The sequence below is a fragment of the Oxyura jamaicensis genome, chromosome 5 (assembly GCF_011077185.1).
Source record: "Oxyura jamaicensis isolate SHBP4307 breed ruddy duck chromosome 5, BPBGC_Ojam_1.0, whole genome shotgun sequence".
Classification (NCBI taxonomy): Eukaryota; Metazoa; Chordata; class Aves; order Anseriformes; family Anatidae; genus Oxyura; species Oxyura jamaicensis.
The window spans coordinates 51475049-51489427 of record NC_048897.1 but is presented as its reverse complement, the minus strand read 5'-3'; the positions used below and the strand labels follow the sequence as shown (position 1 = coordinate 51489427).

Below are 14379 nucleotides of genomic sequence, written 5' to 3'. Positions count from 1 at the left end.
GCACATCTCTCACCAGGCCGGGGGAAGCCCTCGGGGGACACTCAGATTCAGGTCTGATCCTGTTTCTTTCCAATCTCAAATGTGACAGTTCAAGCAATTTGGGGCAATGTGTGTTCCCTGGCATTTGTTGCCTCACAAGCTGGGTCAGGCCCCTCCAGAGTTTAGCTCATCTTGATCAGCCTCATTTATCTCAGGCTCTGCCCTTCTCCCAGATCACTGCCAGAGGCATTTGGTTACATCAGTTCGGCACAGACCTTTGCTTGTTTGCTCTCTGGCTCTTAGTTTCATGCTCATTTCCCCTTCTATCTTTTGAACTCCTTTCCTGCTGGGCCAAGGGCCTTTAGAAGTCCAAATCTTCTGGGAATTTACACTTGGACTACTACCTTGGGTAGTTCACAACCTTGCATCGCTTTATTGTGCAACGGAGATACCACCCTATGATTAGAGCCCAAAACAAACACTTCCTTTTATCTCCTGTAGGCAGGCACAATTGCTCTGGCAGTTCCAAATACGTGCATAGAGCTACGGAAAGGCTATGTTCCCTTGAGCTTTTGGGAAGGTTGTCAAATCACAACAGAGGCAAAGCAACACCCTAACACCCTCTCAGGAGAACCACATCCAGATAGTGAAAATAAGAGTTGTACAATAAAGAAATCTGGCATCGAACCTCATCTGGTGTCTTGAGAGCGACGTTTGACCGGAGCAGAACATTCAAATCCACGAGGTCCCTTTCAAAATGCAAAGAGAACATCAAATGGTGTGATGATGTGCAAAGTCACCTGCTCTGTCCAGCCTGCCTGGCTGGCAATCACCCCTGCTCACCCCCCTCTGAGCAGCACCATGTCCTCACAGAGCCATGCTTCAGGGCCCCACAGTACCTGTGGGAGCCCAGCCCACGTGAATTTAAATCTGTGCTGAAGAGCTGAGTCCCAAGTGACCTGGTGGGACTGACACAATCTGTGCTTATTTCACAAGGGCTTTGAATTCCCTTTCCGTGATTCATGTCTGTGCTCACACGCTGGTAGCCACATCCCAGTGCAGCTGCTCTGACGGTGGATTTTGGCTCCCAGTAAATGCAGCCAAGAAGTGCCTCTGTGCAAGGAGAGACCATGATGGCAGAAAGCCAGAAGAAGACAGCCCACACCCATCCTTCCTCCATCTCCTTCCACTTGCGCTGCTGCCAGCAGCATGGGCACAGAGCAGACATGCCACATCAAGGTCCCAGCCCACAGCTGCTGTATCACCCGCTGACACACAAAATATAGGAGGGGGGGCAGCCACTCAGGAATGGGAGATCCTGACTTGTCACGGGCTGCCCACTCTCCCGGTTCCAGATCAAACATCACCTGCACAGGTCGGCCCTCGACAGATCTGTGGTCTTTGGTCTTTAGATCTTTGTGATCTTGGTCTGTGCTTTCTGAGTTTCCTTTCTGAAATTTCTTAGTCTGACTATTCTTGTAAATCATCAAGAGACTTAAATGTTTCTACACTTCCAGCTAGAGTCTGAAACCAAACTTAACTGATACTGGAGTATCATGTCCTCAAACCTCAAATCCTCTCACCTTATGTAACTTAGTCTTACTGCTTCTCACACAAATCTGAGGAAGCCCACTGACTGTGATCCCACTGTCCTTGCTGTGGGATAACCGAGCTCAGAAACACCACGAAAAACAAGGAGAATTCCCCAAACACAGGGAAGCAAATACCTGGACAAAAGGGCAACTCCTGCCTTCCCCAAGAGCTGCCAGGCCAAAAACTCTGCTGTTCTCCTGTCTGCCTCGTAGGTCTCTTTCTGGCTGAGGATGAACACAAGTGGTAGCCCAAGCTGTAAGTGAACAGTGGAAACCTTCTCCGGGTCCTCAGCAACCTCTGTCTGGAAAAGATACATGGTCATACTGCAGCACATCTCCACATATTTGACATATTTCAGCTTTTTTCCACCCAGCTGCCTATTTCAATGGAACTTCTTTCAATTAAGTTTTGAAATTGGTCAACAGGCTCAAAAGTAATTGGGAAGGGAGGCACAGAAGCCTCATTTTCTGAGGAAAACAGCTGGAAAAACAACCACCAGATCACCATCACTTTAAAAAAATGCTGGGAAGTGAGATTAAAAGCTTGGAACAACTTCCTCATTGAAATTTGGAGCCTAGGAGAGGGTTTATAGCTTGCAGTTTCTAAGGCCAATAGGTAACCTGGCAGGCTGATCTCCTGCACAGCCCAAGCCATCATGTTCTCCCCAGCCTCTGAAACAAGGATACCTTCCAGAAAAAGCCTCCACCCTGATTCTAAAACATCCACTGAAGCAGAACCCCCACAACCCTGGTTAAACTGTTCCGACCTTTCATGACCATCCCTGTTGAAAATCTGGGCTTTAATATTCGTGTTCTTTGTGACCTGGCACCTCCTGATGTCAAATTTCCATTAATTTCTATTTATCTGACAGCCGTGCCCTGGGGCAATTTGGCAACCTTGACTGCCACACACAAGAGCTGGCATCTTTTCCCTTTGTGTCTCTGACATGTTGTTTCATGACAGCACAGAGCTGCCTAATGAAGTACTTCCCTCCACGGGCCCACTCCAGGAGGCTGGCTGACGTAGAGACTTCATCTCTGCTTGGCAGAGGTGTCACCAGTGGGAACTGGCAGCCACCTCTGCCCAGTGGGAAAAGGTAGAAGGAGCCTCCTGCCTCCTGTGCTCCATGAGGTCATGAATCTTGTCTCCCCGAGGTGCTGAGCTTTCTCTGGAGAGCCCAGAAGTCCCAGCAAAGTCAAAGAGGCACCTCCATTCCATTTTGAATGAAGCACATTCTCACTCATTGTGCTTATGTGCAACCCCAGGACCATACATTGGCCCCGGTCCCCCCCAAAAGGAGGTCCACGCAAGCTCAGCAATCTAATGGTGTGCTACTTACAGTCTCAGACATTTTCTTTGCTTGAACCCAACGTGGGAGCTTTGCCACTAACCTCATGGGGAAGAGGCAGATTCTCATTCTTTGCCTTGTCCTCTGTTCACACCTCCCTCATCCCCACATCTGCCCCAGCTGCCCTCACACTGCGCAGCCCGAGCGCGGTGCATCGTTTCTCGTTCCCCATCGTACCACAAGAGGAGCCCCCATGAGTTTGAGGTGTCTGTGGATGTTTAGCACGGTCAGATCCTGCTCCAGGGGTGTCTTCCTGCAGGGCTGCACCACGTCCGTGGCGTGCTGGCAGTGGCAGAACAACAGCCGGGCAGACGATGCATCAGGCTCATCGCTGCTGGGAGAGAGAAAACAAAAACCACGCTGAGCTGGAGATCCACCACGGGGTTTAAAAATACCCTGACAGAGTGCCAGTTTTGGCTGCCATGTTTTATGGGGCAGATGATTTCCCAGTTCAGGGTGTGACTCGCTCATGGGATTTTGAGATCTCTGCTAGTTAGAGGTAGAGTTGTGGCCAGGCACCTTTCACAATTATGCTCCCTGTCTACTGAAGACCCTGGCTCACCAGGTATAAATGACCTCAACCACAGAGCAGTTGGCCTAGCTCAAAAAGGACACAAATAAGCTTTTCTCATTGGGACCAGCCTTGCCACTCCAGTGGGGACCCTGGCATGAGGAGGACAGCTGAAATATAGGTTTACTCGTGTCTTTTACCTCACCAATGACATCTTACGCACTGTGTAAGGAATATTTCACCTTTTGAACAGCATCGGTTTTATCTATGACAAAGGAATAAGTGACATCAAGTTCTCTGGATGGTTCCTTGGCTAGTAATGGTTCTGGTTCTGATACCACCACTGGTGTTAGGCTGCAGGTCAACTTTGGGAGGTCACATTCTTTTTCCCATGCATCCATTACACCATCTCTAAAATAGGGATCACCTTTTTTTTTGTAAAGGGCTTTTATGATCTCTCTGTGGAAGAGAGGATGTTGTATTAAGACCCCAAAGCCTGACTGGTGGTGGCCTCTCAGCTTTAGGTAGGACGAACGTGTCCTCTGCAAATGACAATCGCGCCATCTAGTGGCAGACACAAAACGGATCCCAGACCACGGTCTGCAGGAACAGGATGTGAAAGCAAGCATCTTGCTGTATAAATGCTTTTCCGAAGATGCAGCACGCTATCTGATATTCCCACCTTCCTCTCTGCCCATCCTGCAGTGACTCCAGTGTGACCTCACCCATCGTGGGCTTGTTCTGCAAAGCTCCAGCGAACCCATGGCTGAGATTTGGTCAGTCAGCTAGGCAAGGGAGAGACAGTGGGCTGGCTCTCCCCTTTTAAAATCCCATTCAATGAGCCATCAACAATGGCTAGTTCAAATCCAGGAAGTCAAGCAGCATCAGGTTTGGAAAAAGCAAAACAGATCTCACTGTCCAACCTTGGTTGTCAACCTAATACCATCCTAGGGCAGAGTCTTTTACTTTGAGATGCGAAATGCATATGCAGGCCCTGAGCTTGCTGACATCCAAGGGGGCTGAGAAACGTCAGCACTGCCAGCTGGTTGGAAAGGAGATTCCTAAACACCCTGGAGGACCCCAAGGTGATCTTTCATTGGAAATCATCTGTTTTCTAGCTCAGCATGAAGCCAGAAGTGAGCCCGGTGTATTACAGGCCTGGCAGTATTTGGATGCTTTAAAAGTAGGTAGGCTACAAGGTTCACTTCTAGTGAAAGTGTTTTTTCCCCCATGCAAGCTAGCAAGGTTTGACCTGAGAATCTGAGAAACCCAAAAAGCAGTGCAGAGGAGTAGATATACCTGGTGTGGGTGTTTGTGTGTGTGTCTGGACATACCTGGTGTCTTTCAACAGCGTTGCCTCAGTTGTCAGAACAAACTGGTGGACAGTCCCGTAGACAAAAGCCACTTCCATCACAGCTCTGTGCTCTGGAAAGAGAAAGGCGTGACTAACTCACTGATGTAGCTCAGTCCAGATCTCCCTCTTTATCCTTCCCAGTCACAAGCATCAAGACTGAAGCTTTCAGGAGCTCTCAGTAAAACTCCACAACTGGCTGAAGCCATGCTATGGAGGTAACTGAGTCACCGGGGCTGAACCCAACTGCTGGTCTCCACTAAACACAAAGGTGGGGCAAGTGAATGCATTCTGCTACGCATCTGTAGTAGAGATCTGCCAACGGGTTTATTTATTAAGGCAGCAACCACTGGCTTGCTTTCTCTGTCCGGTCCATCTCTGAAAGCTTGTGCGCTCCCAGCAAAACCGTCTTGGTCAAAATGATTCATTTGGCAACAAGGCAAGGCAGAGGTGGAGAGCTCATGTTTGGGTGGCCCTTTCGCATTTCTTCAATTCTCCATTTGCAGGGTACTGAGTCATAAAATGAGCTCCCTTCCACATTAGTAACAGAAGGCTCCTGGGGGGGAGCAAAGAAGAAAAGCTGGGTGATAATACCTGCTGTTCCAGTAGCTGGTACATACGCGAAGACCATGTTCGACCTCCCCTTCAGTGCATTTTCCATGTTCTGAAGATCCGTCAGTGTTTCAACGTATTTAACTTCATTAAAGAGCAGGGCACTGAGAAGACAGAAACCTCATTAGCAACTGCTTTCTTTTAAGAGAGAATTTGCAGCCACATAATCACAATGGAACTCCAAACTCCAGCTTCTTACTGGCAGATGCAAGATTCACAGCCAAATACAGCTGCCCAGATGTGCGCTGGTGAGTCATGTCCAGGGCATAGATTTAACAGGGTCAAACCATACCAAAGAGAGGAGCAGCCTTCTGCTTGGCTGAAAACAGCCTCTGGAACGTGTGCAGTTTATATTTATGCAAAACTTTCTATCGACAAGTGAAAACAGAAAATAAGTGATTTCACAGAGATGAGTCTGGTCTGTACTTACAACAGAACATTAGCAACAATGGAGTTCACGTCAAACAAGGCATCAGTAGGAAACTCTCTGATCAGCATGTTCCCTCTGGGGAGAGAAGAAAAAATATCACCAAAGAAACCGTGAAAGATCAGCAACACGTACTAAATTCATTTCTACTGTGTGACACCTCCAGGTGTCTGCTGGGAGGTGTGGCTGGAAGGAAGATGTCAGGACTGAACTTGAGGAGTTCCTTGACTAGCAGGGTTTCCCTGATAGCACTGGTCTCCTCCTCTGTCATATATTATAGGCAATGAGAGCAGAGCACATTAGTTTTGAAAAAGCCCTCTACCTGGTACGTGGAATAGCTTCCAACTGACAGCCCATGCAGAGACCAAAAGCTAAACCTTCCCACCCATGGTAGGTGAGCCAACCACAACGACAGGAAGGGCACCAAAGAGTGTTCCTTTCTAGGAGCAGACCCAGAACTTAGGGCACTGACTGTAGTCCTGAGGACCTGGTGGTGGGAGCCCAGAGGGACTGACTGAGGACAAGGCATCTACTTTGCATGTGTGGGAACTTTTTGGAGTACTTTTTGATAAATTCTGTATGCCACTGCTGTCCTCATGGCTCCGTGTTTCCTATGCAGAGATCTCTGCTCCCTGACAGCATTTCCTCCAAACCTTTGTACTTGAAAGCAATTACAGCGTGGTGCCCTGAAAGCCCCCCCTTACCTGAACAGGTAGGCTTTCCTTAATGCATTTTCTTTTCCACAGTATCTTGAGACATCCTCTTTGGGACAGTTAACCTGGATATTGAAAGCATTTATTGGACATTCAGCTCTACAAATGTCTACAAACATACGGTACGACAGCGTCCTCCCATTCCAGAATATAAGTGCTAGCCTTTCCAAAACTGCTGGGAGAGAAAATACAATCACACAGTGAGATGAACAGAGTGCAGTGCTGCGGACTGGAGTTGGTATTTCAGTTCTCCAGCTCAGCCTGCCTCGATTTGGGTCAGACAGGATTAAGAGATCTTGTGATCTGCCCAGCATATTCGAAGTGACAGACCACTGCTTGCTTACTGAACTCAGTCTGTCTGGAGGAATCGAAACACACACGCACACATTTATAAGCACTTCTTATAAAATCTAATTGCGCTTGCATGAATCTGTAGTTCACTCACCTAAATCTGCAGAAAATTTCAGCCCCCCCCAAAAAAAAATATCACATCCTATTTAGCATTTATTGCACTGTATTGAAAAGAAGTGAACTGACCCCCTCCAACATTCTTCTGTCTGAGCTTCTTCCCTCCCAGTGCACAAGGAGAGATGGAATCAGGCAAGTTCCGTGCCCTGAGAGAAGGAGAACGCTGATGCTCTTTTGTGCACCACAGTGGGGATCATATCCTTCCTTGTATCATGTTTAGAGGTACACATCAGTAACCAGGCAATGCCACAAACCATATGCAACTGCTTGGGAGGTCAGATCAGGTCAGCCAGCCAAGCCTGGCCCATGAGGTTTCCCATGAAAAAGGGCAATTTTCAATAAAAATATGAGAAGTTAAATGTCTCCTAAACCCACAAATGCAAATCAAAGCTCTGTCTGATGTGTGGACAACATAAAGTCTCCCCTGGACACAGGAATCTACCCAATCCCACAGGCAGAAGGTTTGACACAACCCCCAAGCAGGTGTGATGGTTTTGTTTCACAGCAGTGTGCTGTGGTTACCACAGGCCAGGGAAAGGGAAAAAAATGAATGCCCTGCACAGCCAGCACCCACTTTCCTGCAGGGTCCCACTGCTGTCCATCGCCCAGGTAGGTAAAGACACCCTCTGTCCACCCCGCAGTCAGCCCTGCAGAAATACCCTGCCCCACTCCTTGTTCTCATTTACCTTCACCACTGAAATGCCATAGTCCTGCAGAGCCTCGACTGAGTTCTCAATCTGTTCCAAGAAGGGCTGGGCACCAGGAGAAACTAAAACAGCAAAAAAAAAAAAAAAAAGTGGTTTCAATCCCTTCCTCTTGCAGACAAGACAGCAGGAGAGCAGAACAACACACCTCTTCTCCCCGGGCCAGGTAATTCACTGCCCTGAGACTGGGGGTCACTGTCTGCCTGTGTTTGCCTGACCTACCTGTTACAAGGAGGAGGGTGGGCATCAGTGTAGCTATATCACATGGATGATCCCTGAATCCAGCTGGATTTCTGTCCTCCCCTTCACTAAAGCCACCATAGCTTTTTTTTTTTTTTTTTTGATAGCTCCCCACCTTCCTTCCTAACACACCCAGCCCCTCAGGGGGGAGCTGCGCTGGGTTTCTCAGCCCACATCCTCTGAGAAACCATGGGGGTCATGGAGGAGCTGAACAAGAAAGGCAAGGTGATGGATCTCCTTGTGATTACATTGGGAAGTGCTGCAGAAAAGAAACACGGCACCTTTCAGGGGGTAGCTCCTTAGAGGGCATCTGGAAAATTAATGAAGAGGCTTGAAGGACTGTGTTTAGGGACACAGCCAGGACAGATGGCACCCCAAGACACTCTGTCTGCCAGGAGCACTCAGGAGCTATGCAAACCCCAATTTGCCAGCTGAGCTTGACCAGCTTTTCAAAATAGCTTTGGGTTTAAAATGCTCAGGAATTGTGTCCTCGTTTTTCCACTTTCACACACACCCCAACACGAGCCTCTCCTGAAAACCCAGCTGATGGAAGTGCATGCTGTTGAACACATACCTTTATGGCTGAAATAAGCCAGGGATGCCCTGCCAGCTTGCAAGCTGCTGAAATACTCCTGGGGGCTCAACTCCTGTAGCGGACTTGTACTTCCCAGCATCGGAATGAAGTAAGCACAGAAGAGCAGGAAAGAGAAGGAAGGAAACCATCTGTCCTTCTGGGCTGGCATGGTTACTATCGGTTACAGGCATCAGAGAGCGACAACTGCAAAAACAAAAACAAAACAACAACAACAAAAAACAATGAAATAACAACAAAAAAAAACCATATATTAGTGTTTTCTGTTTCGGTAGGTGCAGCATGACTAACTTACAGATGTGACAGCTACACAAACACCTTGAGGACATCACAAACTAGTTACTCGAACAGCAGGTGATTCACGCAACCATGAAAATGACAGCAAAGGCCATTCCCTCTCTTCTGAGCGGTATCTGAAAGCGCACGTACCCTCAGTGCTTTCAATTTAGAGCTGTTTTTCTTTCCTCCCCTTTTTTATTTTTTCCTTTGGAGTCAAACAAAGATGAGAAAACACCTTTTTGTCATTTAATTCCCCTGTTTGAAACCAGGTTCTTCTGCAGCCTGCCCTTCAGGTACCCATCTCTGCTGCTGAGTGAGCTGCAGCAGGGCTGGTCAACAACATCCCTGCTCAACAACGGGACAAAGCTGGAATTCAAGCCACCAAGAACATGTTTGCTTTGCATTACGAGCTGCAGCTGTTTTCCTTAACAAGTGCCCCTGTGTACATGGACTGTCATTCCCCCCAGCACCCTGTCAGATGCTGTCAGCTTGTTATCGCTGCTCCGTTATGAGCCCAAACTCAAATGCTTGAAAACAAGCAGGCAAAGTCCCTTTGCCTTGCTCCAAGAGCTGGCAGCTAGGGAAAGCCAGGCATGCTCAGCCTTCACAGGTTCCCTTCTCTCCCTCCCATGTACATGAGGTGTTTGGAGGAGGCCTTAGCAGCACAAAGGAACAAAGGCAACGCTGAGGAAGCAATGAACTCTTTTCATCTGGAAGTCTCCGGTTCTCTCCTTTCCCACTTTGGGAAGAGACAGGCGTTCCTGGTCCTTTGCCCTCCCATCTGTTCATCTGGCTTACAGAGGGGACCGAGATCGAGAAGACGGGGGGATGTTTAGTGAATGACAAACTTGGCTGCGGCGGGATGGAAAAATAAACTCAGTCCTGGCACGTGGGAACCAGCCCGGGTCAGAAGGGAGAGCTCCCAACCACGGAGGCAAGGCCAGAGGAGCAGCCCACAGCGATGCACACACTTCCCAGCGTTGAACCTGGAGGAGGGTGCCAGCAGTTTAAAGCACAGCTCCAGCTCCCCCCCAGCCCTGATCTCTCTCCTGGCTCTTGTAGTTTTTCCAGCATCTGCCTTCTGGCCTCTCCACATCTCCACGTGGCTGCTGTGCTTCCCCTTGCACGTCTCCCAGAGCCCGTCCCATCTGCCCCACTACAGTCCCTCACTGTCCCACCACCCCAGCACACACATCCCACACTTTTCTGGCTGTTCTCTCACAAATATGTGCTCATCCGTCCCCATTTGTGTCCCCTCACCTCCTCGTTATTCCTTCCTGACCAGGGGCTTCCCCCTGTGCCGCGTCGACCTCTGCTGATCCCTCTCCTTCTCCTTGAATTTCCCACCCTGCAGCCCTCTGTTCCTCCCAGCCCCAGTCCCTGGCTCCCCACAGCGATGTGCAAGTCTCGGAGGTGTACAGAGGAGCTTCAGGAGCACACCCTGGAGGCTCAGAGACAGAACTGGAGGCGAGGTTTATCACCCATATTCCAGGGAGACGTGGAGCACCTGGATATTTGGGATTTTCTCTGTGAATCATGCCCCATAAACATGTCCAAGCTGGTAACCTCTGAAAACACGTCTCTAAACACTGTTCAAGGTAGGAGAATTTGTTGTCAGTCTGTTGTCTGTTCCTTCTGCCTCGGTATTACAACACCATCCACTCGCCCGGCTGGAAATCTGGCAGCGATCCCATCCCCTTTGCTCATATCCTGACTGCCAGCCTGTCCTCCTCCTTCCATCTCCCATTTTGCCCCTAAAATCATGTGTAATGCCCTCGAGAACATCTCTTAACCCCCGATAAAGCCAGGCCTCACCCCGGAGGTGCGGTCACTGGCCTGCTCCGCCTTCCCACCAGCAGGTACTGAACCCAGGTTTAAGGGATTCCCAACATGTTTGGAGGTTTGAGCACTTTATTGCAGTCAAAATCACGTCTGAGCACACCCAGCTATAATAGGGACCCAGCCGCACCAGGGGACGACAAGCAGTCCTCAGAGCACCCCAAGCTTCATGGTGGAGCACTGGAATTGCTCTGCTGGGGACGGGGAGAACACCCCTGTGGAGAACATGAAGAAAAGCTTGGCCAAACGGCATTTTAGATAGCACTAGAGCAGCCTGGGGCAGGGAAGAGACCTCTGAGAGCTTCCCCAGCCCTGTTTTTCCTGCTCGGTGGTGTCAGACCTCGCACAGGTTCAAGTGACACCGCGCAGTGCCTCTGGGGACACTGCCAGGGCCGTGGAGGGGCCTGGTACAGGGGTGCCCAGCACACGACCACGGCTCCACATGGGTGTTAAACGTCACCACCGTCACCCAGCCTTCGTCACTCGGTCTCTGACGGAATATTTGGCTTTTAGGCCATCTCCTGCGTCACCCCTTTTCCAACAAGGGAAGATTAACACCGCGAGGTTAAGATGGTTAAGGCCACTGCAGATGACCTCAGATGTGAGCGCATACACCAGAGACGCAGAGCACAAAATCTCACGTTGGCATAACTTGTTTCCGCTCCATGGGTTCAGCTTGGGAATCCTGAATCGTAAACGTCGGCTGGGATCCCCTCATCACCCCTGGGACCCCATCTACAGTTCCTGCTGCCTTGCCCCTCGCTGCCAATATTTATTAAGCTGCAGCTTATTTATTTCAAAGGAGGGTGATAGGAGGTGGTTTTTAAGATGCACTGGACAAGGTGCAAAAAAACCACCAACATAAATATATGTATATAAATACCCTTCTGGTCTGACTATATTACACTGCTGCTTCATCTTCATTTCATCTCATTACACCAGTATTTCCAGGCTGCAGAGCCCCCAGCCAGCAAGTTTTTACTCCCTATGAAAATGCTCCTAAAGCATAACGGAGCCACCTCAGCCTTTCCTGTGACGATCACTACAGATCCGGCCTTTTGTTGAAGCAGGACGTTCACTCTGCACCCAGCAGGTTTGTGTTTCTGGCAGCCAGGCTTGCCTGCCTGTCCTGCCCTCCCAGCAGCAGCTAACCAGTGCGAAGCCCTCCACAACTGGCTGGCAGAGAGGACACACAAAAGCCCGAAATCCACGCAGGGCGGACTCAACCCGTTAGCTAGAGCAGGCAAAGCTGGCCTGCAGCACTCTCCTTGGCATGGCTGGATGCCCCAGAACAAATACGCAGGCTGCTGAAAAACACAAGGGAGAGCGTAACATTGGGCAGCCAGCCCCGGGGCTCGTCCTGTACTTTGGACTGTGCACAGAGGATTTCTTTAGGGGATCCAGAAAACTCACAGAATCAGAGAATATCCTGAGCTGGGAGGGATCCACAGGGATCATTGAGTCTGGCTCCACTAAAACCTCTTTGTTTCAGCCTCCTGCTCTCCAGATCACACGGTAATCCCACAAGACACACTTGACTGCCCGGCCTTTCCTAAAGCAGCAAACTTGCCTGCAGCTAGCTTGTCCAAACACGGAGACCGTCCCAACAGGTGTACTGTCTGCAAGCCTGTCTTCTCCCGAGGAGATGATAAACTGGTTCGCCAGAGACACAGAAAGCGCCCTTGGGATCCCACTAAAGTGCATCTGGAAACCCTCAGCCCATGGACACTTTGCTGAGCGGAGGGCCGGGCTGTCCTGCAAGTTTTTAATTCATCAAAAGACCACACAAACTCCAAGTCAGATGCCTGACAACTGTTGCCATATACTGCTGACAGCTGCTGAAATGCTGCTGATGTCAATAAGCAATATTTCAGTCTCTTTGTCTTTTTTTCAGGGTGAGTTATGCGTTGGTTTCATGGAATCCTATGGCTGTGCAGCAATTCTGCATGTTCCGCTGTTTTACATATTTTTCACTGCAGGCTTCTCTTCCCTGCCCTCCCTTGAAAAAGTGACCAGCACCAGCCTTCTCCTAATCAGCTGACATGTCTAAGGCTGATTATCACTATGCAGTTTTGCTGGAACAAAGAGCTCCTCAGCCAGCTCCCTTCAAAATTTCTGAAGGCCAGTGCTTTGCCCCTGCTGATTTGAGTAAGGTCAAAAAGCCACTGTTCCCCAGCCCTGGAGTGGTGACAGCGCTGAGCTGGTTCTTCGCCACTTTGGAAGGGGGCCACACTCGTCCGTAAACACGGAAAGGAAATACCTGCTGCCCGTTCCCACCTGCCCCTTCTCCCCTGCAGCCTGGGGAGGAGGCACATGTCATATAACCGGTGACAGGGAGAAGCCAGGCGATGTTCCCACCCTGGCCAGTTCTGATTACAGCGGTGTCCTCTATGATATGTTGTTGTGGCGTTGAGCCCTCAGCCACAGAAAGGGGTTTATCTCTACACTGAACACACCAAAAAGCGTCCCAGCCAGGCTGCCCCGTGGGGACAATGCTGAGAGCCCGAAGCTGCGCTCAGAGGGAAGGCAGAGCCTCACCACAGCGCTATTTATCCGGTATTTGTCCCCAAGCACTGCTTCGAGCCAGAGTGCTCGCAGGCTTTCTGTGGGCAGACAAACCCACTTTTCACCACCAGCATTTTCAGGACGCTGCAGACTGCTGTGTGACCCCCCCCCCGCCGCGCAGAGCAGCGCCAGCACAGCTCATGTGACGGGAGGCACATCTGGCACACGAAGTCACGAGATAACGGGGCTCCTCTCCGGCACACTGACACTTCCCCCAGTGTCCCTGCTGCCTCTCCCCTGCTCTGCCACCCGCACGCCAGGGGTTTTGGATCCCGCATCAGGCGGGCACGAGGCCCTGCTGCGAGCGTATGAGACACGGGGCTGGAACAAGGGGGGTGAGGGCGCCCAAAGGCGAGGCTATCGTGAGCTACAGGAGCTGCAGCTTCTGGCGCAAGGAACCTTGTGGCTTCGCTGGCCCCATGATGATGGACGTTAGCACTGAGCCATCTCCGGGCTGGCTCAGGGGTGTCACTGTCACCTCCCTGGGATGTCACCTCCCTGGGATGTCACCTCCCTGGGATGTCACCTCCCTGGGATGTCACCTACCTGGGTGCCCGGCGTGTAGGCGCTGCTGCTCCCTCGTCCCTCGTCCCCAGCGGGGAGCACACGGGCAGGGCTCCCGGGCCCCAGCAGCCCGCCGTGGGTGACGGATCGGAGCCTCAGGGGTCTCAGCGTGGGGGATGAGGACACGGAGGGGGCTCCGAGCGACGTCCCCAAGCCCCCACCGTGGTGGACACCCAAGCTGCGCCCCCAGCTGCCCTGCTGCTGGGGCACCCCTCAAGCTGCCAGGACCTTAGGGGGCCCCTCAACCTTCCAGGACCCTATGGGACCCCCTCAAGCTGCCAGGACCCCATGGGACCCCCTGAACCTGCCAGGACCCAGCCTTGTTGCTACGGGGACCCTTCAACCTGCCAGGACCCTAGAGGGCCCCCTCAACCTGCCAGGACCCGCCGCGCCGCTACGAAGGGCCCCGCCCCCTCCCCGGCCCCGCCCCCTCCCCGCACGCACCAATCAGAGCCGCGAACCGCCCTCAGCCCCCCCCACGAGGCGGGGCGCAGCCGCGAAGCGGGCGGCCGACGGCAACCTAAAGAATCCAAAAGCTCCCGGAGGATGGGGCGGGAGGGAGGCGCCTATCGGTGACTGACAGTCAGCGCCGCC

General features: G+C 51.2%; 1 protein-coding gene across 3 annotated transcripts in view; it reads right to left on the bottom strand.

Moving 5' to 3' along the window:
• The window catches only part of TXNDC16 (thioredoxin domain containing 16), a 54416-nt gene extending 40234 nt beyond the window's left edge, over positions 1 to 14182 (bottom strand). The window contains exons 1-10 of one of the 3 annotated variants that reach the window (XM_035326907.1): positions 13768 to 14182; positions 8521 to 8724; positions 7689 to 7771; positions 6526 to 6599; positions 5825 to 5899; positions 5377 to 5498; positions 4766 to 4856; positions 3098 to 3254; positions 1707 to 1873; positions 668 to 728 (exon numbers count right to left, since the gene is read on the bottom strand). In XM_035326907.1, coding sequence (XP_035182798.1) covers positions 668 to 728; positions 1707 to 1873; positions 3098 to 3254; positions 4766 to 4856; positions 5377 to 5498; positions 5825 to 5899; positions 6526 to 6599; positions 7689 to 7771; positions 8521 to 8689 — 999 coding nt within the window. In that variant the 5' untranslated portion in view covers positions 8690 to 8724; positions 13768 to 14182. Of the gene's footprint in view, positions 1 to 667; positions 729 to 1706; positions 1874 to 3097; positions 3255 to 4765; positions 4857 to 5376; positions 5499 to 5824; positions 5900 to 6525; positions 6600 to 7688; positions 7772 to 8520; positions 8728 to 13767 lie in introns of all 3 variants that reach the window. The other 2 variants (XM_035326909.1, XM_035326908.1) reach the window with 2 other exon arrangements.
• Positions 14183 to 14379: the final 197 nt, after the last annotated feature.